At 42.1% G+C, this 22,203-nt stretch overlaps 1 protein-coding gene across 1 annotated transcript; it reads left to right on the forward strand.

The window, feature by feature from the left end:
• The first annotated feature begins 14,428 nt into the window (after window positions 1-14,428).
• On the forward strand, window positions 14,429-15,391 carry Or6d14 (olfactory receptor family 6 subfamily D member 14). The gene has a single exon (NM_001000900.1). It carries the CDS (start codon window positions 14,429-14,431, stop codon window positions 15,389-15,391), a length of 963 nt encoding a protein of 320 aa, NP_001000900.1.
• Window positions 15,392-22,203: the final 6,812 nt, after the last annotated feature.

Here is a 22,203-nt window from a genome sequence, read left to right on the forward strand (position 1 = left end):
GGTTTTGTTGGGAATGGATAATTAAATTAACGAGTACCAAAAATTTAAAATTTATCTGATGACAGATTTATGTGATCATCATATCAAAATTGAATGAACCATGAACAATAACTGTCATGATATAAATAATAAAAAACTTTATACCACTTTTACTCCCCTTGAAGCATATTAGTATATAAACAGACATTATCAGACCTCTAGTTTTCACTAAGGTGTAAAGCCTTGAGATAAAAAGACCCCATTGCTTTCATTCATTTACCAGGCTGAATTTAATCTGAACCCTGAAACTGAAGGACCAACAAAAGGCCATAGGAATGATGGATTGTCAAGCTGACTAGAGTTGTAGGTTGGTTACCGTGCCAGTGAAATGAAAAGGATTCGAGAGAAATTACCTGAGAGGTGAAAGAATGCTTCTTGAGATGAATTCGTGGACTAGGTCAGGCCTGCATCTTAGCACTGAGGCAAAATGGATCTAATCAGTCATGTGTCATGAGACAAGCTGACTAGACAGCAACACAGGAAACTCCCGTGTCCTGGTTAGGTTTTTTTTTAATTGAACCTCAGTAGGAGAATGGCTTCCATCAGATGGCCTGTGTATAAGTCTGTGGGGCATTTTCTTCATTGTTGACTGACATGGAAGGGCCCAGCACCCATGAGCAGTGCTATCCTGTTCCTTGGTCTGATCAGCCTTGGCTGTGTGGGAAAGGCAAGTGACTGTGACCATAGGAGTCAAAAAGCAAGCCATAGTCTTCTGTCATTTCTACTTCAAGTTCCTGCCTTGGGATCCTCCCCTTGTTTCCTTAAATTAAATGCAACCTAGAAGCCAACTAAACCCTTTTCCTCCTCTAATTGCTTTTGGCCTTGGTGTTTATCACAGCAACAAGAAGCTAAGCAGTGCGCCCTTATATTATAGAAAGGACAAACTGAAACAAACATTGAGACCACAGAGGTAAATTCCAATTTATCATAATGACAAAGTGTATGTAGGTTAATTTTTTTTTAAAAAAAAGAGGCTTTTACTATATGAGCTGATTATGGCATAAAATTTAAGAACACAGAGACAGTCTTAAGTTTACAACCGCAAATTAAAAAAAAAATATTATGAAATTATAGCATTCCAAGTAGACTGGTTAAAAAAAAAAACATGACCCAGTCAGAAAGATGCAGTAGTGATGTGTGTGTGTGTGTGTGTGTGTGTGTGTGTGTGTGTGTGTGTGTGTTTATAAAAAGATAGACTTAAAGCACAGGGAAAACTGCAATCACTAGAAGAAGAATAAAGAACACAGAACTGTGGGAGGAAGTTCAATGTCATTGCTTCAGGTATTAACAAAGGAAATAAGGGTTCAGAATTGTGTGTCCCTTTCCCATAACTTATTGTTTCTTTTTGTCTTCTTTGCTCACATGGTCTATTTCTCCTACTCTATCACTGACTCCTGAGTTCTGTCTTCTACCTGACCCACTCAGCTTGGATGGCGTTCCCTTGACTTTCCTAACTGTGTTACTGAGTTTTCAGTTCCAGACTAATTTCAGCTTGAGTTTTCTCCCCCCCCCCACTATTTCTATCTCTTTGCTTAATTTAGTTTTTAAAGACTAAATTATCTTAGTTGTTCTGTTCAACTTTGCATTTGTATTTTCTTGGACATGACTTGGATTTTTATTGTTATGCAAAGTACTGAGCATGGCGTAGAAAAATCGGTAGAGTCCTCAGTATACAGAAAAAGCCTTCGACTAACAGCTTATTATCTCCTACAATAAAAGCCTGTAGAAGCTAGCGTGAGAAAGAGCACACCTAACATGTCTACAGCACCTGTAGCAAATGTACAGCCAACACTATCTTGTGGGGGAGAGGAAATTTCCTTTAGAACTTGATTACATGTATTTTTGTTTGTGTCTGTATTGTGTGTTAACGCACATGCCACATTCATGTGTGTGGGTTGGAGGCTAACTTGTGGGCATCAGGCTGCTATCATGTGAGTCCTGAGGACTGAATTAATGTTATCAAGCACAGAGGCCAGTCTTCCCACCTGCTGCCATTTCACAGCTTAAAGCACTTTGTTTAAAATGAGGAAGGAGGGCTAGAGAGATGGCTCAGCAGTTTAGAGCACTGACTGGTCTTCCAGAGGTCCTGAGTTCAAATCTCAGCAACCACATGGTAGCTTACAACCATCTAATAAGATCTGATGCCCTCTTCTGGTGTGTCTGAAGACAGCTATAGTGTACTTATATATAATAAATGAATAAATCTTTAGAAATAAAATCAGGAAGGAGACAACTGTTCAGACTTTCAACTTTCGCTTAGTATAATACTTAAAATAATATTCAAGAGAAAAAAATAAGATGGGAACAATGGGAATCATAGAAGTAAAATAACCCTATTAAATAAAATTTTCTATTCACTGATGGCATGGTCCTGCTATGCAGCAAAGGGGAGATAAAACCTGTAGAGACCTCTCAAGTAGAGAGGCAGGGCCCCCACTGATAGATCGGACAACCCACCCATTCCAAAAATTTTAACCCAGAAATGTTTCCATCCAAAGGAAAGACAGGGACAAAAAAACAAAACAAAACAAAACAACAACAACAACAAAAACAAAAACAAAACGGAGCAGAGACTGAAGGAAAGGCTATCAGGAGAGTGCCCCACCTAGGTGTCCATCCCATCTGCAGACAGCAAACCTGGTATGGCTGTTCCCTGGGAGGTTCTGGCAGCCCCTGGCCAATTGCAGCCAACCATCGGACTGAGCTGGGAACCCTGGTGGAGAAGCTGAGGGAAGGACTAGAGGAGCAGAGGGGGATTGCAACCCCATAGGAAGAACAATATTGGCTACCTGGACCACCCAGAGCTCCCATGGACTAGACCACCAACCAAGGAGTGTACAGGGAGGGACCCATGGCTCTAGCTGCATATGTAGCAGAGGACGGCCTTCTCTGGCATCAGTGGGAGGGAAGGCCTTTGGTCCTATGGAGATTTGATGCCCTAGCATAGAGGGGAGCCGGAGCAGTGGGGCAGGAGTGGGTGGTGGGTGGGTGGGGGAACACCCTTATAGAGGCAAAGGGAGGGGAAGAGGGCACGGAAGGGATAGGAGGATTGTGGAGGGGTAACTAGGAAGGGATATCACTTGAGATGTAAACAAATGGAATGATTAATAAAAAAAATTTAAAAAGAATCCAGAGACAAAGTAAGCTTACAAAACCAGTAGTTTTTCCATACTTCGGTAATCAGTACACTAGACAATAATTATGAAATCAGTGCCACTCACAATAGCTTTGCAGCTGCCTATGAATAGATCTAGGGGATGAAACCATCTACAGTGAAAACATCAAAATACCAAAAGAAAAAAAATCGAAGACACTGAGAGGTTGAAAGACTACTCACGCTCCTGAGTTAGTCAAACTAATGTGAAAATTTTCTATATTACAAAAATAATCTACAAATTCAATGTGACCCTTATGAAAATCCTACTGACATTCTCACAGAAAGTTAAAAACTACCCTCAAATTAGCACCAAGGAGCAAACAACCTGGAATGGCTGAAGCATTTCTGAGCCAAAAGAGCAATGCTGGAGGCATTGGAACAGTGAGTTTATTCTCTGAAACAACAACAACCACACAGCATGGTCTGATCACACGATATACACACAGGCCAATGAAATAGAATAGACAACCCAGAAACTAACTTATACAGCACCCGGCCCTGACAAAGGTGCCAAAAACATACACTGAAGAAAAACAGTCACTGGACCCCACATGTAGATGAAGGATGGTACATCCATATCTCTCCCTATACACAAACTGGGAATCGATCACAGACCCCAGTGGAAGACCTGAAACTTTGAAACTTCTAGGAAAAACACTGACATGTAGGGAGAGGCAAAAACAAACCAACCAACCAACAAAAACCCCAAACAAACAACAAAACAGCAAAAACAGCAAAAACAACAACAAAACCAAAACCCAAACTAAAACACCTCAACTTCTGAAAAGTACTCCCATAACCCCAGATATAATAACAAGGACTGACTGATGGGATCATCAAATTTATAAGCGTTTATGTGATGAAGGAATGAGTTAATGGAGTGAGAAAGACAGTCGCCAGAATAGGAGAAATTGTCATTGAGAATATACAAAGGGTTCAAAAAGTTAGTCTCCAGACAGACAGAGCGATAAGAGACAGACAGAGAGATAAGAGATTGAGACAACAGATTAAAGACTTACAATAGAGCTGACAGAGGTGAGAAGGGTTCTCTATGTGTTTGTTCTGTTTATGTTTGTTCTGTTTCCCACTGTTTCTCCTTTCCCAGGAAATTTCTAATGTACCCACTACTGCTGGATCTAGGACTCAAATGTGTCTGGGTCCAATTTCCAAAGCTTAAACTCTTTTCCTGATGCCAGAAGAAGAAGTCAAACTACAGCAGGTGATGAATGAATCGAGCAAGTACTTCTCAGAAGAAGAAACGCAAATGGCCAATAAGTATATGAAAACAACTCCCAATATCCAATATCATCGAGAAATAATTAACCCAAACCACATGGAGGTCCCATGCTTCTCAAGTTGGCAGTGACCAGATAAACAACCAATGCTGGGGAGAATGTGGAAAGCGTAATAGTCTTGGTAGGAATTTAAGCATTGCATCTGGAAAGTGAGTAAGTATGAGATTTCCCGAAAGGGTCTAAAGGCAAGCTGGTGTGGTGGCTCACACCTGCAACTGCAGCATTCACTGGGCTGAAAGAAGAAGGGGGATGGCTGTGTATTCAAGGCCACCCTGGGCTAAAGAGTAGGACCCCTTCTCCTAAAAACAAAACAACCCCCAACAGAGGCAGAACTACCAGATGATCCAGCTGTACCGCTCTGAGCAACAATCCTGAAGAGATCTAGGTTAGTGTACCACCAAGAGATCTTCACATCCACGACTGCCATAGCATGATCAGCAGTGGCAAGTTTATGGAATCATCGCAGCTGTCCATTAGAAGATGAGTAGATAGAAGAAAGTGCACCATGTAGACACAGTCCTGCTTTACCTGCCAACGGAAAGCGAGATGGGTGTCCCATTTACAGGGGTGGAACTGGAGATCACCATGTTAAGCAAAGCAGATCAGGCACATGCAAATGTTACATGTGTCCTCACATATTCAGAATCTAGATTTGAAGACAAAGGTGCATGTAAGGAAGGAAAGCATAAAAGATGACCAGTGGGTAGGTAAGGGGGAGCAATGGGGCAATCCTGATGGGTAAAGTCTATGATCTAGAAATGCTGTTATGAAACTGTAACTTTGTACCATATACAAAAGATCCATCTCATTACTTAGAACTTGAACATGTCAATTGAACCACATGTGAGTCACTCAAGAGCAACAAATCCTTCTGTTTTCAAACAACTCGTATGTGAATAGACATAGCTGGTGAAACAGAACTTGTGAGAGTGGCAAACCAATGACTGAATGGTCTGATTTGAAGCCCATGCCTCAGAGAGGAAGCCATGCCTGATACTGTGTAGATTACAAAGAACCAGAGGATGGACAGTTCAGAGGCCTTGGTTAGAACGAATGAACTGGCATTTTTTTCTTCCATTTTTATTAAATTGGATACTTCTTGTTTACATTTCCAATGTTATTCCCTTGTCCGGTTTCCTGTACATCAACCCCCTAACCCCTCCACCTTCCCTTCTATATGGGTGTTCCCCTCCCCATCCACCCCCTAATAATGGCTCCCCCCAACAATCCCCTAAACTGGGGGGGTCCAACCTTGGCAGAACCAAGGGCTTCCCCTTCCACTGATGTCCCAACAAGGCTGTTCACTGTTACATATGCAGTTGGAGCCCAGGGTCAGTCCATCCATAGTCTTTCGGTAGTAGTTTAGTCCCTGGAAGCTCTGGTTGGTTGGCACTGTTGTTCTTATGGGGTTGCAAGCCCCTTCAGCTCCTTCAGACCTTTCTCTAATTCCTCCAACAAGGGTCCTGTTCTCAGTTCAGTGGTTTGCTGCTGCCATTCACCTATGTATTTGACATATTCTGGCTGTGTCTCTCAGGAGAGATCTATCTCCGGTTCCTGTCGGCCTGCACTTCTTTGCTTCATCCATCTTATCTAGTTTTGGTGGCTGCATATATAAGGGCCACATGTGGGGCAGGCTGTGAATGGGCGTTCCTTCAGTCTCTGCCCAAAATTTGCCTACCTATCCCCTCCTATGGATATTTTTTGTTCCCCTTTTAAAGAAGGAGTGAAGCATCCGCATTTTGGTCATCCTTCTTGAGTTTCATGTGGTTGGTACATCTTGGGTAATTCTAGCATTTGTGCTAATATCTACTTATCAGTGAATGCATATATGTGTGTTTTTCTGTGATTGGGTTACCTCACTCAGGATGATATTTTCCAGTTCCAACCATTTCCTATGAATTTCATGAAGTCATTGTTTGTGATAGTTGAGTAGTACTCCATTGTATAGATGTACCACATTTTCTGTATCCATTCTTCTGTTGAAGGGCATCTGGGTTCTTTCCAGCTTCTGGCTATTATAAATAAGGCTGCTATGAACACAGTGGAGCATGTGTCTTTGTTATATGTTGGAGCATCTTTTGGGTATATGCCCAAGAGAGTTATAGCTGGGTCCTCAGGTAGTGGAATGTCCAATTTTCTGAGGAATCTCCAGACTGATTTCCAGAGTGGTTGTACCAGTTTGCAATCCCACCAACAATGGAGGAGTGTTCCTCTTTCTACAGATCCTTGTCATCATCTGCTGTCACCTGAGTTTTTGATCTTAGCCATTCTGACTTGTGTGATGTAGAATCTCAGGGTTGTTGTGATTTGCATTTCCCTGGTGACTAAGGATGTTGAGCATTTCTTTAGGTGCTTTTCCAGCAATATTCCTCAGCTGAGAAGTCTTTGTTTAGCTCTGTACCCCATTTTTAATAGGGTTATTTGGCTCTATGGAGCCTAACTTCTTGAGTTCTTTGTATATTTTGGATATTAGTCCTCTATAAGATGTAGGATTGGTAAAGATCTTTTCCCAATCTGTTGATTGCCATTTTGTCCTAATGACACTGTCCTTTGCCTTACAGAAGCTTTGCAGTTTTACGAGGTCCCATTTGTCCATTCTTGATCATAGAGCATAAGTCATTGGTGTTTTATTCAGGAAATTTTCTCCAGTGCCCATGTGATCGAGATCATTCCCCACCTTTTTTTCTATTGGTTTGAGTGTATCTGGTTTGATGTGGAGGTCCTTGATCTACTTGGACTTAAGCTTTGTACAGGGTGATAAGAATGGATGGATTTGCATTTTTCCACATGCTGAAATCCAGTTGAACCAGCACCATTTGTTGAAAATGCTATGTTTTTTCCACTGGATGGTTTTAGCTCCTTTGTCAAAGATCAAGTGACCATAGTTGTGTCAGTTCATTTCTGGGTCTTCAATTCTATTCCACTGGTCTATCTGCCTATCTCTGTACCAATACCATGCAGTTTTTATCACTATTGCTCTGTAATACTGCGTGAGGTCAGGGATAGTGATTTCCCCAGAAGTCCTTTTATTGTTGAGGATAGTTTTAGCTATCCTGGGTTTTTTGTTATTCTAGATGAATTTGCCAATTTTTCTGTCTAACTCTATGAAGAATTGGATTGGAATTTTGATGGGGATCACATTGAATCTGTAGATCACTTTTGGTAAAATGGCCATTTTTACTATATTAATCCCGCCAATCCATGATCATGGGAGTTCTTCCCATCTTCTGAGAGCTCCTTAATTTCTTTCTTCAGAGACTTGAAGTTCTTATCAAATAGATCTTTCACTTGCTTGGTTAAAGTCATACTGAGGTATTTAATATTATTTGGAAATATTATGAAGGGTGTCATTTCTCTAATTTCTTTCTCAGCCTGTTTATACTTTCAGTAGAGGAAGGCTACTGATTTGTTTGAGTTAATTTTATACCCAGCCACTTTACTGAAGTTGTTTATCAGGCTTAATAGTTCTCTAGTGGAACTCTTGTAGTCATTTAATTATACTATCATATGATCTGCAAATAGTGATATTTTGACTTTTTCCTTTCTAATTTTTATCCCTTTGACCTCCTTTTGTTGTCTGATTGCTATGGCTAGGACTTTGAGTACTATATTGAATAGGTAGGGAGAGAATGCGCAGCCTTGTCTAGTCCCTGATTTCAGTGGGATTGCTTCAAGTTTCTCTCCATTTAGTTTAATGTTAGCTTCTGGTTTGCTGTATATGGCTTTTACTATGTTTAGATATGAGCCTTGAATTCCTGTTCTTTCAAGGACTTTTATCATGAAGGGGCGTTGAATTTTGTCAAATGCTTTCTCAGCATCTAATGAAATGATCATGTGGATTTTATTTTTGAGTTTGTTTATATGGTGGATTATGTTGATGGATTTCCATATTTTAAACCATCCCTCAATACCTGGGATGAAGCTTACTTGATTATGATGGATGATCGTCTTGCTGTGTTCTTGGATTCAGTTTGCAAGAATTTCATTGAGTATTTTTGCATCGATATTCATTAGGTCTATCTTTGTCTCTGAGGTGTGTTTCCTGTAGGCAGCAAAATGCTGAGTCCTCTTTACATATCCAGTCTGTTAATCTGTGTCATTTTATTGGGGAATTGAGTCCATTGATGTTGAGAGATATTAAGGAATTGTGATTGTTGCTTCCTGTTATTTTCGTATTTGGAGGTGGGATTATGCTTGTGTACTTCTCTTCTTTTGATTTGTTGCAAGGAGATTACTTTCTCGCTGTTTCTAGGGTGTAGTTTACCTCCTTGTGTTTGGCTTTGCCATTTATTATCCTTTGTAGGGCTGGATTTGTAGAAAGATATTGTGTAAATTTGGTTTTGTTATGGAATATCTTGGTTTCTCCTTTGATTTTTTTTTTTTTTTTGGTTCTTTTTTTTCGGAGCTGGGGACCGAACCCAGGGCCTTGCGCTTCCTAGGTAAGCGCTTCTCCTTTGATTTTAATTGATAGTTTACTGGATATAGTAGCCTAGCTGGCATTTGTTTTCTCTTAGAGTCTGTATGATATCTGTCCAGGATCTTCTGGCTTTCATAGTCTCTGGTGAGAAGTCTGGTGTAATTCTAATAGGTCTGCATTTATATGTTACTTGACTTTTTCCCTTACTGCTTTTAATATTCTTTCTTTGGTGCATTTGGTATTTTGACTATTATGTGACGGGAGGGATTTCTTTTCTGGTCCAATCTATTTGGAGTTCTGTAGGCTTCTTGTATGTTTATGGGCATCTCTTTCTTTAGGTTAGGGAAGTTTTCTTCTTTGATTTTGTTGAAGATATTTACTGGCCCTTTGAGTTGGGAGTCATCACTCCCTTCTGTACCTATTATTCTTAGCTTTGATCCTCTCATTGTGTCCTGGATTTCCTGGATGTTTTGGGCTAGGAGCTTTTTCCATTTTCCATTATCTTTGATGGTTGTGTTGATGTTTTCTATGGTATCTTCTGTTCCTGAGATTCTCTCTTCTATCTCTTATATTCTGTTGGTGATGCTCACATCTGTGACTCCTGATCTCTTCTGTAGATTTTCTGTCTCCAGGGTTGTCTCCTTTTGTGCTTTCTTTATTGTTTCTATTTCTGTTTTTAACTTGTTAATGGTTTTGTTCATTTCCTTCTCCTGTTTGGTTGTTTTTTTTCCCAGTAGTTCTTTAAGGGATTTTTGTGTTTCCTCTTTAAGGGCTTCTACTTGTTTACTTGTGTTGTCCTATAATTCCTTAAGAGAGTTATTTATGACCTTCTTAAAGTCCTCCATAATCATGATACAATTTGATTTTAAATCTAGATCTTGCTTTTCCCATGTGTTTGGATATCCAGTGTTTGCTTTGGTAGGAGAACTGAGCTGTGATGATGCCAAGTAGTCTTGGTTTTTGTTGCCTGGGTTCCTGTGCTTGCCTCTCATCATTAGGTTGTCTCTAGTGTTAGCCGTTCTTGCTGTTTCTGATTGTGGCTTGACCTTCCTGTGGGCCTGTGTGCCAGCACTCCTATAAACCTGTTTTCCTGTTTTCTTTCAGCCAGTTATGGGAACAGAGTGTTCTGCTCTCAGGAGTGTGTTCGCTCCTGGTGGCTTGCTTTCAGCTCTCTGTGAGGGCAGCAACCAGAAGGGTCCTACCCCTACTACTCCTAGGTTTCTATGTTTAGGGGTCACAGATGGCATTAGGCATTTTCTGCTTGAGTTGGGAATGTGAGCAGAGAGTAGTCCCCTTTGGGTTCTCAGGGATGTCTCCACCTCTGAGGGTCTAGCGCTCACCCCTGCCCCCACGGGATTTGTATTCAGGGAGCTGTTTGACCAGTTCAGTTCAGATCTGGGTGCAGAACTGGACCGCAGAGCTCCTGCAGCTGACTGTTTCTATATTCCTGTGTCCAAAGGCACTATGAAGTTTCCTCTTGGGCCAGGCATGTAGGCAAAGGTTGGCAGAAGTAGCAGTCTGTCCTGCCCTGCAGTCTCAGGATTGCCCGCATTTCTGGGTAATCAGCTCTCTCTCTCCCACAGGATTTGGGAGCAGGGCAATAATTATTTTCTTATGGTGAGAGCTCTTTACTTGAAGGGGATAAAGGAATTTGAAGCAACATGGCAAATGTCAAAGTCTGAGAGGTGGTTATATGGCTGTTCTTTGTATAAAAACCCATTTGTACATTTAAATTTCTTCATTTTATTTTTTAAAATCTTTTTTTCTTTTATCTTTGAGATTATAATATAATTACATCATTTCTGCCCCTTACCCCCCAAACCTTCCCAAATACAGCTCCTTTCTTCAAATTCATGACCTTTCCTTTGTTGTTGTTGTTGGATATATTTTATTTTCATTTCAAATGTTATCCCCTTTCCTGATTTCCCATCCATAAACCCACTCTGACATTCCCCAACACTGGGGCACTGAGTCTTGGCAGGATCAAAGGCTTCTCCTCCCATTCGCCAACAAGGCCATCCTCTGCTACATATGCAGCTGGAGCCATGGGTCAGTCCATGTGTACTCTTTGGATGGGTATATATCCAAAAGATGCTCTAACATGTAACAAGGACACATGCTCCACTATGTTCATAGCAGCCTTATTTATAATAGCCAGAAGCTGGGAAGAACCCAGAGGCCCTTCAACAGAGGAATGGATACAGAAAATGTGGTACATCTACACAATGGAGTACTGCTCAGCTATCAAAAAAAATGACTTCATGAAATTCATAGGCAAATGGAATGAACTAGAAAATATCATCCTGAGTGAGGTAACTCAATCACAGAAAAACACTCTTGGTAGGTACTCATTGATAAGTGGATATTAACCCAAAAGCTCAAATTACCCAAAATGCAATCCACAGACCACAGGAAGCTCAAGAAGAAGAAAGACAAAAGAGTGGGTGCTTCAATACTTCTTAGAAAGGGGAACAAAATACGCACTGGAGGAAATATGGAGACAAAGTGTGGAGCAGAGAGTAAAGGAAAGGCTATCCAGAGGCTGCCCCACCTGGGGATCCAGCCCATATACACACAGCCACCAAACCAGACGATATTGCTGATGCCAAGCAATGCATGCTGACAGGAGCCTGATATAGCTGTCTCCTGAGAGGCTCTGGCAGAGCATGGCAAATACAGATGAGGATGCTTGCAGCCAACTATTGGACTGAGAACAGGGTCCCCATTGGAAGAGTTAGAGAAAGGATTGAAGAAACTGAAGGGGTTTGCAACCCCATCAGAACAACAATACCAACCAACCAGAGCTCCCAGGGAATTTCATTTTAAAGTTTGTAAACTGTAGGGCTGGAGAGATGGCTCAGCCATTAAGCATGCTTATTCTCTTACAAAGAACCCAGGTTCAGTTCCCACCATCCATGCGGCAGATCACAGTCATTGGAAGCCACCCAGTTCCAGAGGATTCTGATTCCCTCTTCTGGCATCCAAGGGCACCAGGCTTGCACATGGTACACATGCACACATGTAGGCAAACACTGCACATCAAGTAAAAAGAAGCAAATCTCTGAAGTAAAATGTGCACATTCTAACCCTGTGTTTCCTCACATGTGTCCCTTTGGGAGGCATGCCAAATATACCTACCTCTAAAGACTTTCACAGGGAATTATGCGGGTCATTGAGAATGAGGTCAGAGGCTGTAGAAAGTTAATTAGAATATTCTCCTGAAAATTTCCATTTCCAACAAACAGTGAAAAGCCTCCCGGGATTTTGTTGACATTTTACTTTTGAATCCTTTGCCCATATTCCTCTAATGAATGTCCTAGAGGTTTGTCCTTTTGGACCCCGTGGTGACTTCACCCTCGACAGCATACAATCCTAAAATAGTGTATCATAGTGCATAATAATAATATCTATAAATGTATTCTCATTTATGACCGTAATTATTTTCACCTCTCCAGTGTGGTCTTCCATAGCTAGTTGATAAGAAAGTAGCTACCAGCTTCCATAAACAAGACGATTTAACTTTTACTGTCCTCTTTTCCTAAGTTCCTTCGAATGGATGTACAACGTGCTAGGCTTGACATTCATGTCAGTCCATGCTTTCGGGCCCAATATAAAGTTAATAATACACTTTGTGGCATGACTGTGTTATCACATCCCCTGGAGCAGGTGAGTGTTCCATAGAACGAATACGAGTACGTCCTGCATTTCTAAATGATAACTCCCTCAAATGCTAGTGTGGGTTGGTACTTTACAAGTTGCCTCAGAGAGTCTGGAATTTACCAGTCATACTTCTATAAGGGAGAGAATGGTTGTCAGCTTCCTCGGGTTTAGAAATCTCTTTATTTCTTCTTTGGTTCTTTTTTTCGGAGCTGGGGACCGAACCCAGGGTCTTGCGCTTCCTAGGCAAGCGCTCTACTACTGAGCTAAATCCCCAGCCCCGAAATCTCTTTATTTCTTAAAAATGAGTAGCCTTAATCATTTTCTGCGGCTTGAAATATAAAGCAAGCGTTATTTGTTTTATATCTCCGAGATACAACTCTTGGTAAGATTAGTTTTTTTATTTTTTCTTATCTTTGTTTCCTAGGAGAAAGGTTTTGCTTTGTCAGAAGAAGGAGCAGCTAGCTATCCAAAGCAGCTCTTCCCTGGGAGCTGCTTCTTGGTGAGTGCAAGTGCCTGGCTGTAGGGAGGATGTGTAATTGAAATGGAGATTAGTTCTGCTTAAGCCAGCAGTGAGGTTCAGCACAGTGAAAGCCGTAGATCTGGGCACTCAAGAAAATAAAGCAAGCCGACTTGTGACAAGGTTTCACTGAGCACCAATTTCACACAAATGCCCACTCTCCCCGTGGAGCAGTTACACACCATTCTGCCTTCTACTGGGCAATGGGTATGAGAAAATTAATGTGTCATCAGTGATTGATTTTAAACACAATGGAATCTTTTATTAACAATGTTCACAGGAAGGGAAGGATCGTGGGCAAATTGTGGAGGGCAGCGGAAGCAAGGGTGGAAGGCACAGGACACTGAGTTACACACTTCCTTTTTCTCCTTTGTGCTGGGCTGTTTCACCACCTTCACCCCTAGGTCGTCTTAATCTCAGTCACTGAATAGTCACCGTTCTCATGGGGACAAGCATTTGAGCTCCTTCTGGGAAGTGGGTAAGAACGTATTTGGACTTTGTTTAAAAACTGGTTCAGAATCTGGCAGTAGAACGACAGCTTTTTAAAATGTTTCCAGAGGCTGCAGTCAACACGTAGTGGGGCTTCAGACCACAGGGCCGCAGTTTAGAAACTAGCACTGTTTTCCCTAGGGTGGCGCTTGTGAAATGTGATCCCAATATGTTTGTTTTATCTTTAAAACTATGATTCTCATTTTTATTCTTTATCTTGTGGGAGATGATCCAAAGATAATATTTTAAGAATATACAATTCTAAAAATCAACACGAACCCAAACTACAAATTTCACATTTGTATTTCCAAAAAGAGAAAAGGAAAAAAATTTACCAGAAGACATTTTAAAATTAGAATATGATAAGGGCGAGCAATTTTTTGAACATTTTTAAACATTGAAAATAGGTTATCTTCTCATACATGACATCCCAACCACAGTTTCCCCTCCTCCATTCCTCCCAGTTCCTCCCTTCTCCCCTCTCCCCTAGACCCACTCTCTTTCTGTTTCCCTTCAGAAAAAGAGCAGGCTTCCAAGAGACAACCACCAAACACAACAAAACAAGATACAGTAAGACCAGGCAAAAGCCCTCATTGCGAGGCTGAACAAGGCCACCCAATAGGAGGAAAAGAATCTCAGGAGTGGGTCAACGTGATAGAGATGTTCCTGACCCCACAGTTAGGAGTCCCCCGCCCAAAAAATAAATAGTCTAAGAGTCATAGCATATACGCTGAGGACCTGGTGCAGCCCATGCAAGCCCTGTGTTTGGTTAAGCAACCTTTAAATGCAGTGGCCGCCATTAAATTATTTATTATCTGGTGACAGAGGTTTGCCTACCAGATCAAGGAGGATTGATGGCAAAAGAAGCGGAGGTAAGGATGGAGGCGTGGAATGAGACAACAGTCCTGGCGTTTGTGCTGGAGGGCTTCCTTGTGGCTCCGCGCCTGGGCAAGGCCCTCTTCCTCGTGCACCTGCTGGTGTATCTGGCCTCAGTCACAGGAAACACACTCATAATCGCCATCACTTGGGCCGATCCTCGCCTGCAGACCCCGATGTACTTCTTCCTCAGAAGTTTCTCCATCTGTGAGTGCTGTTTCATCTCCACGGTTATCCCGAAGCTCCTGTCCATCTTTCTTTTTGGAGACAGAACGATTCATTTCGCTCCCTGTATCATCCAAGCATTTTCTTTTTTATTTCTTGGGTCAACAATTTTCTTCCACATGGCTGTGATGTCCTTGGACCGCTATCTGGCCATTTGCAAACCTCTGCACTACCCAGCCATCATGAACCCCAGGGTCTGTTTCCTTCTGGTTTTCCTCAGCTACGTGCTTTCCTTCCTCCTGGTAACCGGTGTGATTCTCAAGCTTTCCTGGTTGTCTTTCTGTGGCTCTAATGTCATTCCCCATTTCTTCTGTGACCTTGGCTCCTTAATTCATCTCTCCTGTTCAGACACCAAATCTCTTGAAAAAATGGCCTTCGGCGTCGCTTTGGTTATCCTTTTCACGTCTGTCCTTGCAGCAATATTTGCATACAGCAACATACTAATCTCAATCATGCGCCTCCCATCGGCCAAGGAGAGGCAGAAAGCTTTCTCCACCTGCTCATCCCACCTCATGGTCCTCTCTCTGATGTACGGCAGCTGTGTATTTATATATGTGAAACCAAAGCAAACCAGCAGGTTTGAATCCAACAGAGAGGCTGCTCTCGTAAACACGGTAGTGACACCGCTTCTGAATCCTGTCATCTACACCCTGCGCAACAAGCAGGTCCACCAGGCTCTGAGGGATGCACTGTCTAGGGTGAACTTACAGAAATAGTAGCATCTGCTTGGGAAGGTGAGTCTTCTTGGTCACCTAACTGAAACTCTCCTGCAGTGGAAACCCGTTCTATATCTGTATGGTGATTTAGTTTATGCCAATTTCACTAAATCCATGCTTCCTTATCTTCCAATGCCACTTACAACTTGGAGGAAAAAAAAAGCATTTGCTACCTCAAGTTATCAAATACCTTCTCTTATTTCTATTCATTGGTCTCATATTGATTCAACCCAGACAGCATTTATAGAGAACCCATAAGTGGATTAAACAAAAGAATATTAACAAAAACATTGCCCTCTTCGTTTCTGTGAATCATATGTTCACAGGTTCAGCCAACAGGGACACAAAAATATTTGGGTGTGTGAATGAAACATGTATGCTTGCATAGAATTTATATCACATAGCATAAGTAAGTTAGACATGATTTTAAGGTATATGAAGATTGTATAGATTGTATGCAAATTTTATGTCACTTTACATAAGGATCTTGAACATCCATGGATTTCCTTGTGGAAGAAGATTTCTGGAGATTGTTCTGAAAGGATGTTGACGGGTAGAGTCCTACAAAGCCATAGCCAGAGTCAATATGTGACGTGTATGACATATTGTCAGCCAGAGTATGTGTTGTGTATGACACATTCTTTTGCTTGAATTTTCTGATACTTAAAACAAATAGGTAAAAATATTTTCTTTACCACTTTGCTGAAGTCAACATTTAAAAATGTGAGAAACAAAGTGGGTTTGAAACAAATCATTAATAAGTATAATTCTTTCTCTTTTTGGATCCATTTGTTTCAGAGACATAAATAACTTAGTATAACTCTGGGTGGCTGATATGCATACTTTAAATTTACCATCATCTTGCTGTACTGCATATTTTTAATAATTTGCTTTAATGAGTTCTTGAAACAAAAGATACAAACCTCTTAGTATATGACTATTTTTCTTAGACTTTAGATTGCAAAGCCCTGTAAAATTAGCTTGCTAGGAGATGGTCCCATAACTGTTTCTACCTTCTCATGTTGGATATTTTCCACAAAAGTAATTTTAAGCGTCTGCTAGTAATGTTTTGGGTTAGGTAGAATTCTGGCTGCCACTTTATATGTTTCTATGTTATCGTGTTTTATGTGTGTGTGTACATGTTATTTGAGTATCCAATTCCTATCACAGATATTTGAGAATTAATTATTTTGAGGTATAATCTGATTAAAAAAACTTTAGACTTTCAGAGACTCAACAGTTACCTTACCTGGGGACGACTTGATTATAAGATATCCTGAGAGTTATGGCTGCCAAGAGACAAATTCATCTTTCTCCAAAAACAAGAATAAATTAGGTATTCATGAATAAAAACTAACAGCAAGGAACTCTGAAGAGTGCTGACAGTGTGCACCACTCGAATGTAAGAAGTCTGGTGTACTTTGCAAGAGTCTTACGATCCAGCTGGGAGAGGAGTGAGCGTTGTCCTCACAGCTGGATCAGCCATTCAAAGGCGTCTCACTCAGTTCGCCTGCATTTGTTATTGAAAGGACTCTGCCTTCACAGGGTGTCTCCCAGACACCTGAGCTGGACTCTCTCAGGGACAAGGAAGCCATAGTGAACTGCATCCTTCTTCATGGTGTTTCGGAAAATGCTGAATAGAATTCTGGCTATTCTATCAGTGAGCAAAACTTGGCCCACACAGGAGAACCTTTCCATAAATTGCCATGGAAAAAAAGGATGAACTTTGAAAGTGATTATGTTTTGATTGATAAGATGACGTAGTGGGTAAGTCCTGATAGCCCAAGTTTGATCCTCTAGAACCACTCGATGACATCCTCTGACCCAGCACATGCATTGTGACATTTATACCACCCACTAAATAATTAAAGGCAATAAAAAATAAAATATATATTTGAAAACCAACTATTAGAAAGCTTGTGAAATGGTTAAATGGGTACCTGCCATCAACACTGATGGCCTGAATTCGTTCCCTGGAATCCACATGGTGAAAGGAAAGAACTGATTCCTGCAGGCTGTCCTTTGGCATACTTCTTGTGGAATGCATGCATGTGCCCCCTCCCCTCTCTCACTTACACACACACACACACACACACACACACACACACACACATACACACACACACAGAGTCACAAAACTACCCACCTAAATAAATAAACTTTTAGTTTTAGGATAATTATATGTTCAGTTTTAAGAACTAATACAAAATATACAGATATGCATATATATATTTTGCATATTGTGATCAGGACACAGACATTGAAGAGGTCAAATTAAGGCCATTTTATTATCACTAGGATGTCTCCCTTGGTCTCACAGGAGCCATGCTCACGTCTCCTGACATAATTCAGGTCTCCGTTTTGGTAACTACATTTTACAAATCTGTAGGTGTATATATGTTTATGTATATAATAAAAAGTATATATGTATGTAATTATATAGGATACTTGCATGTCTTGAACTTCTTTTGTTAGTTTTCCCAACATTTTGTTTTTTTATGGTCTTCATTAGAGCATTTGATCCTTTTTAAGGTCCTTGAAGCTTATCCACGATTGCTATTTTGAAATCCTTGCCTTGCATTTCAGCTGAATTGCTTTTCTCATGGCCTGTTGGAATAGGGTTGCTTACTTCTAGAGGAAGCATAGTGTCTTGGCTATTTGTTTGTGGTTTTGTGCTGAAATCTAGGCATCTGGAGCTATGATGTTTCAAGCATTTCTAGGTGCACGTATCTGGTCTCAGGTTTGGGGTTGGTAATCTATTGTTCAGTTGGTGTTGCTCACACTGAATCCTCACCAACTGTGATGGCTGTGGGGTCCCTAGTAGAGAATAGCTCTGTGGGAGGTGGAGAATTATAGTATTGTGGGTCCCACATCTGCTCAGCCACAGGGCATGGGGTGCCTGGGGAAGCGGGACTTGGGGAGTTTGACTGCACTTATCATGGTTTAAATCTTGGCCTGTGCTCGGACAGGGCACACCAAGCCAGCATGGTTCCATGTGGAGAGGTTTAATGAGAGAAGAGTAGAAGAAGAGAGGAAAAGCTGGCCATGGGCACGTGGGGGAAAGGGGGGCAGGGATTGGGGAGAGAAGGGACAGAAGGGAAGAGCAGAGAAGAACAAAGAGCAAAAAGATGGAGAGGGGTGGGCAAGCAGTCCCCTTTATAGTCAGGCACAGCTGGCTGTTGCTAGGCAACTGTGGGGCGGAGCATACCTGACTTTTCCCAGGTAGCTGTGGGGTGAAGCTTAGACAGAATACCAACCTTCATTCCACTCAATTGCCAGGGTGCGTAGAAAAGCACAGTGAAACTGGAGCTGGTCCAGAGGTCCCCAGGCCTGCAACTAAGCCAGGGCCATGGGCTCTCAGGCCCCTGGACATCCAGGCACCACTAGGAGTTATGGAAGAGCAGAGAATGGAGTTGGGGGTTGAGGGCTGGGAACAGCATCTAGCCCAGAGCCAAGGCGGGGCTGCAGGGGAGGGAAAAGGTGTTCTGGCTTGTCCCGGTGGGGAAAGTCCTTGGCTTAGTGGGCGATGGAGGTAGGCTTGGTGGCAGTCGTGGCTGAGAGTGCAGAGAGGCCTTCTACAGGAGACCAGGCTGAGGCTCTGTAGGTGAAGGCCTTCTCTGTGGCTCTCCATGGGGATCTTGAAGAAAAGATACAGTCTGTGGTTCCAAACCGTTTATTGTCATTGTTCAAAGTGGATGCATAAAACCATACCCCACTTCTCAGGGTGGGCCTGAGATTAAAAACCTTTTTTGCAGGGAGGAATGTCAGGAAGGGAAGCTTATGTGCATGCTCTCCAGGCTTCTAGGTACCTCATTAGCATGGAGAACACTGTTTTGAGCTTACTGGATTCCAGTCACCTCTCTTTTCCTATTGTCTTGGTCAGAGATGTTAGGAATGCCTCATCTATGTGTGAAAGGGCTTGGGACATTGCCCTTATGTGACAGATGGTCACAGATCTATGGGGGTTGGGAGGTGCTATGTGACAGGGTCCTGGTGCTAGAAGCAGGCAAAGCTGCTCCTCCTGTCCCTTTAGGGGTTTCAAGACTTTAGCTCAATCGAAGAGCAGGCTTCCTCTCATGGATCACTGCCCCACAGAGAGTCACAAAGAAATAAAGATGGTTCAGAAGGAAAAGCTGAAAGGGACAATGGTGAAGAGGTATGGGGACTATGGACCCTGAGTCTGTACCAAGGGGCCAAGTCCTAGGGATGGAAGTGGTTTGGGAGGAGGAACTCAGGAGATAAGAAATAGTATATCTAAGAATTGCCCTGAAAGACTAATGGACTAGAGGAAGGAGGATGTAGGTAGTTTCCCTAGGTTCAGCCCTTTTCCATGGCTATGGGGTCCCAGATAGCTGTTCTGTGGGTTGGCTGGAAGTCACTAAGGAATGGAGATGGAAGGACAGTTTCAGCCAAGCCCCTAGTAGGGTTTTGGCAATTCTTTTTTTTTTTTTGTTTTAAGATTTATTTATTTATTATATATGAATACACTGTAGCTGTCTTAGACACACCAGAAGAGGGCATTGGATCTCTTTACAGGTGGTTGTGAGCCACCATGTGGTTGCTGGGATTTGAACTCAGGACCTCTGGAAGAGCAGTCGGTGCTCTTAACCGCTGAGCCATCTCTCCAGCCCGGTTTTGGCAATTCTTAAAGAGGAGGAATGGTTTGAACCTCCCAGCCTTGTGTGTTGGGTGGAGAGTCCTTTGTGAGATGTAGTCTGAGAACTATTGAGTCTTAAATGGAGAGAGAGAGGTTGGGAGGTAGTCACAGCCCCTATCAAGCAGCCCCAGGGCTATCAGGTTGGATGGGGGCTTTGAGGGGAGCACAGGTAACCTACTTGTGTTTATGTCACACGGGGCATGCTTTAGGGTTCCCACTAGGGAGAGGACTGAGATCTAACATGTCCCAAAGGAAAGAAAAGAGTCTAGGGACATCACTGTCCTTGGCAGTCTGCACATCCTTACCAATAGTTATGGTTTTTGGAGACAACTAATGGTGGGAGCTAGTTTTTAATCCACTCTGTCTTCCTGTCTTGGCTGGTGGTTTGAGACACTTCATTCACACTGAAGGCTGTTACTCAGATGTACTTACTGAGCTCTGTAATTTTGCAGGTCATTTTGCTGGCTGAGTCAGTTATTTAATGCACTTTCTTCCCTATTTGTACTAGAGATTTGCTGGCTTGTGTTTGACAAAACAGCTTCATTTGTAGACCTCCCTTGTTCATCTTTTTCTCTCATGAAGTACTCTCTTCTATGTTCTGTGACTGAGAATGCCTTTTCTTCTCATCTCTTTTTTAAAGCTAATTTATTTATTCTTTTTATACCCCATATCAGCCTTCTCCTCCTAGTCCCCCCTCTTGCAGCGCCTTTCCCCATTCCCCTATTCCTCCATCCCTTTCCTATCAGTCACCCTACCCATCAGTCACTGCAGGACTAGACACATCCTCTCTCACTGAAGTCAGACAAGGCAGCCCATTTAGGGGAGCAGAATCCATAGGCAGACAACAAATTCAGGGACAGCCTCCACTCCAGTTGTTGGGGGACCCACATGAAGAAGACCAAGCTGCACATCTGTTATATATGTGCAAGAGGCTTAGGTCCAGTCCATACTCATTCTTTTGTTAGAGGTTCAGTCACTGGGAGCCCCCGAGGGTTCAGTTGACTCTGTTGGGGCTTCCTACCTCTTTGGGTCTCTCAATCCTTCCTCCAACTCTTCTACGAGACTCCCAGAGCTCCATTTAATGTCAGCTTTTGGGTGGAGCCTCTCAGAGGACAGTTTATGCTAGGTTCCTGTCTGCAAGAATAGCAAGGTATCATTCATAGTATCAGAGTTTGGTTCTTGCCCATGGGATGGGTCTCAGTTTGGGACAGTCACTGGTTGGCCATTCCCTCCATCTCTGCTCTAGTTTTGCCCCTGCACATCTTGTAGGCAGGATACATTTTAGGTAGAAGATTTTGTGGATGGGCCGCTGTCCTTATCCATCCACTAGGAGTCCTGCTTGACTACAAGAAGTGTCCACTTTAGAATCCATGTCCCCCACTGCTAGGAGTTTCAGCTAGAGCCACCCCTATAGCACCTTAGGGCCTCCCCCTTCTTCCTCTTTTCTGCATAATATTATTTTAAATACCCTTTGTAGTGTGACTTTGAGGACAAACTGCTTTAGTCTAGGCTTGACCTGAATTATCTCCCCCCCCCTCTCCTCATTTAAATATAACTTTTGTGGGTGTAGCAATGTTTGTTGGCAGATGGCAGATATTTACTTTCAGGTTGGACATATACATCCTTTTTCATTTTTTGTTTTTGTTTTTTGGGTTTTTTTCCTGTGGTTTTTGTTTTTGAATTCTGAAGACAGATCTGGTGTTTTACCTTCAGAAGGGAGTTGGCATTTTGCTCTCACAGCTGTTAGCATTGTTTCTTTTGCTTTGTATTTTTGGCGTCTTGGTTATATGGTACAGAATGTCTCTCCTCTGGTCAGGTCTGTTTAGAGCTTTACATGGGTCGTATGTTTGAATATCCATTTCTTTCTTTAATTTTGAGATGTTCTGCTATCCTGTCAGTGAATAGATACCAGACATGTCCAGCCTTTCCATGGTATGACACCACATTGCCATTTATAAAGCCCATCACATGGGGCTGGGCATTTAGCTCAGTGGTAGAGCGATTGCCTAGCAAGCGCAAGGCCCTGGGTTCGGTCCCCAGCTCCGGAAAAAAAAAAAAGAAAAGAAAAGAAAAGAGAAAAAAAAAAGCCCATCACACAATTGAGTTTAAAAACTCATACACTGTTTTAAGTAAGTCTGTAATTTTGCATTTGCCA

Source organism: Rattus norvegicus, chromosome 4 (assembly GCF_036323735.1).
Source record: "Rattus norvegicus strain BN/NHsdMcwi chromosome 4, GRCr8, whole genome shotgun sequence".
In the NCBI taxonomy this organism is placed as follows: Eukaryota; Metazoa; Chordata; class Mammalia; order Rodentia; family Muridae; genus Rattus; species Rattus norvegicus.

Excerpts from the sequence above, each read along its gene's own strand:
- Or6d14 (NM_001000900.1), top strand. The coding sequence starts at position 14,429 with ATGGCAAAAGAAGCGGAGGTAAGGATGGAGGCGTGGAATGAGACAACA.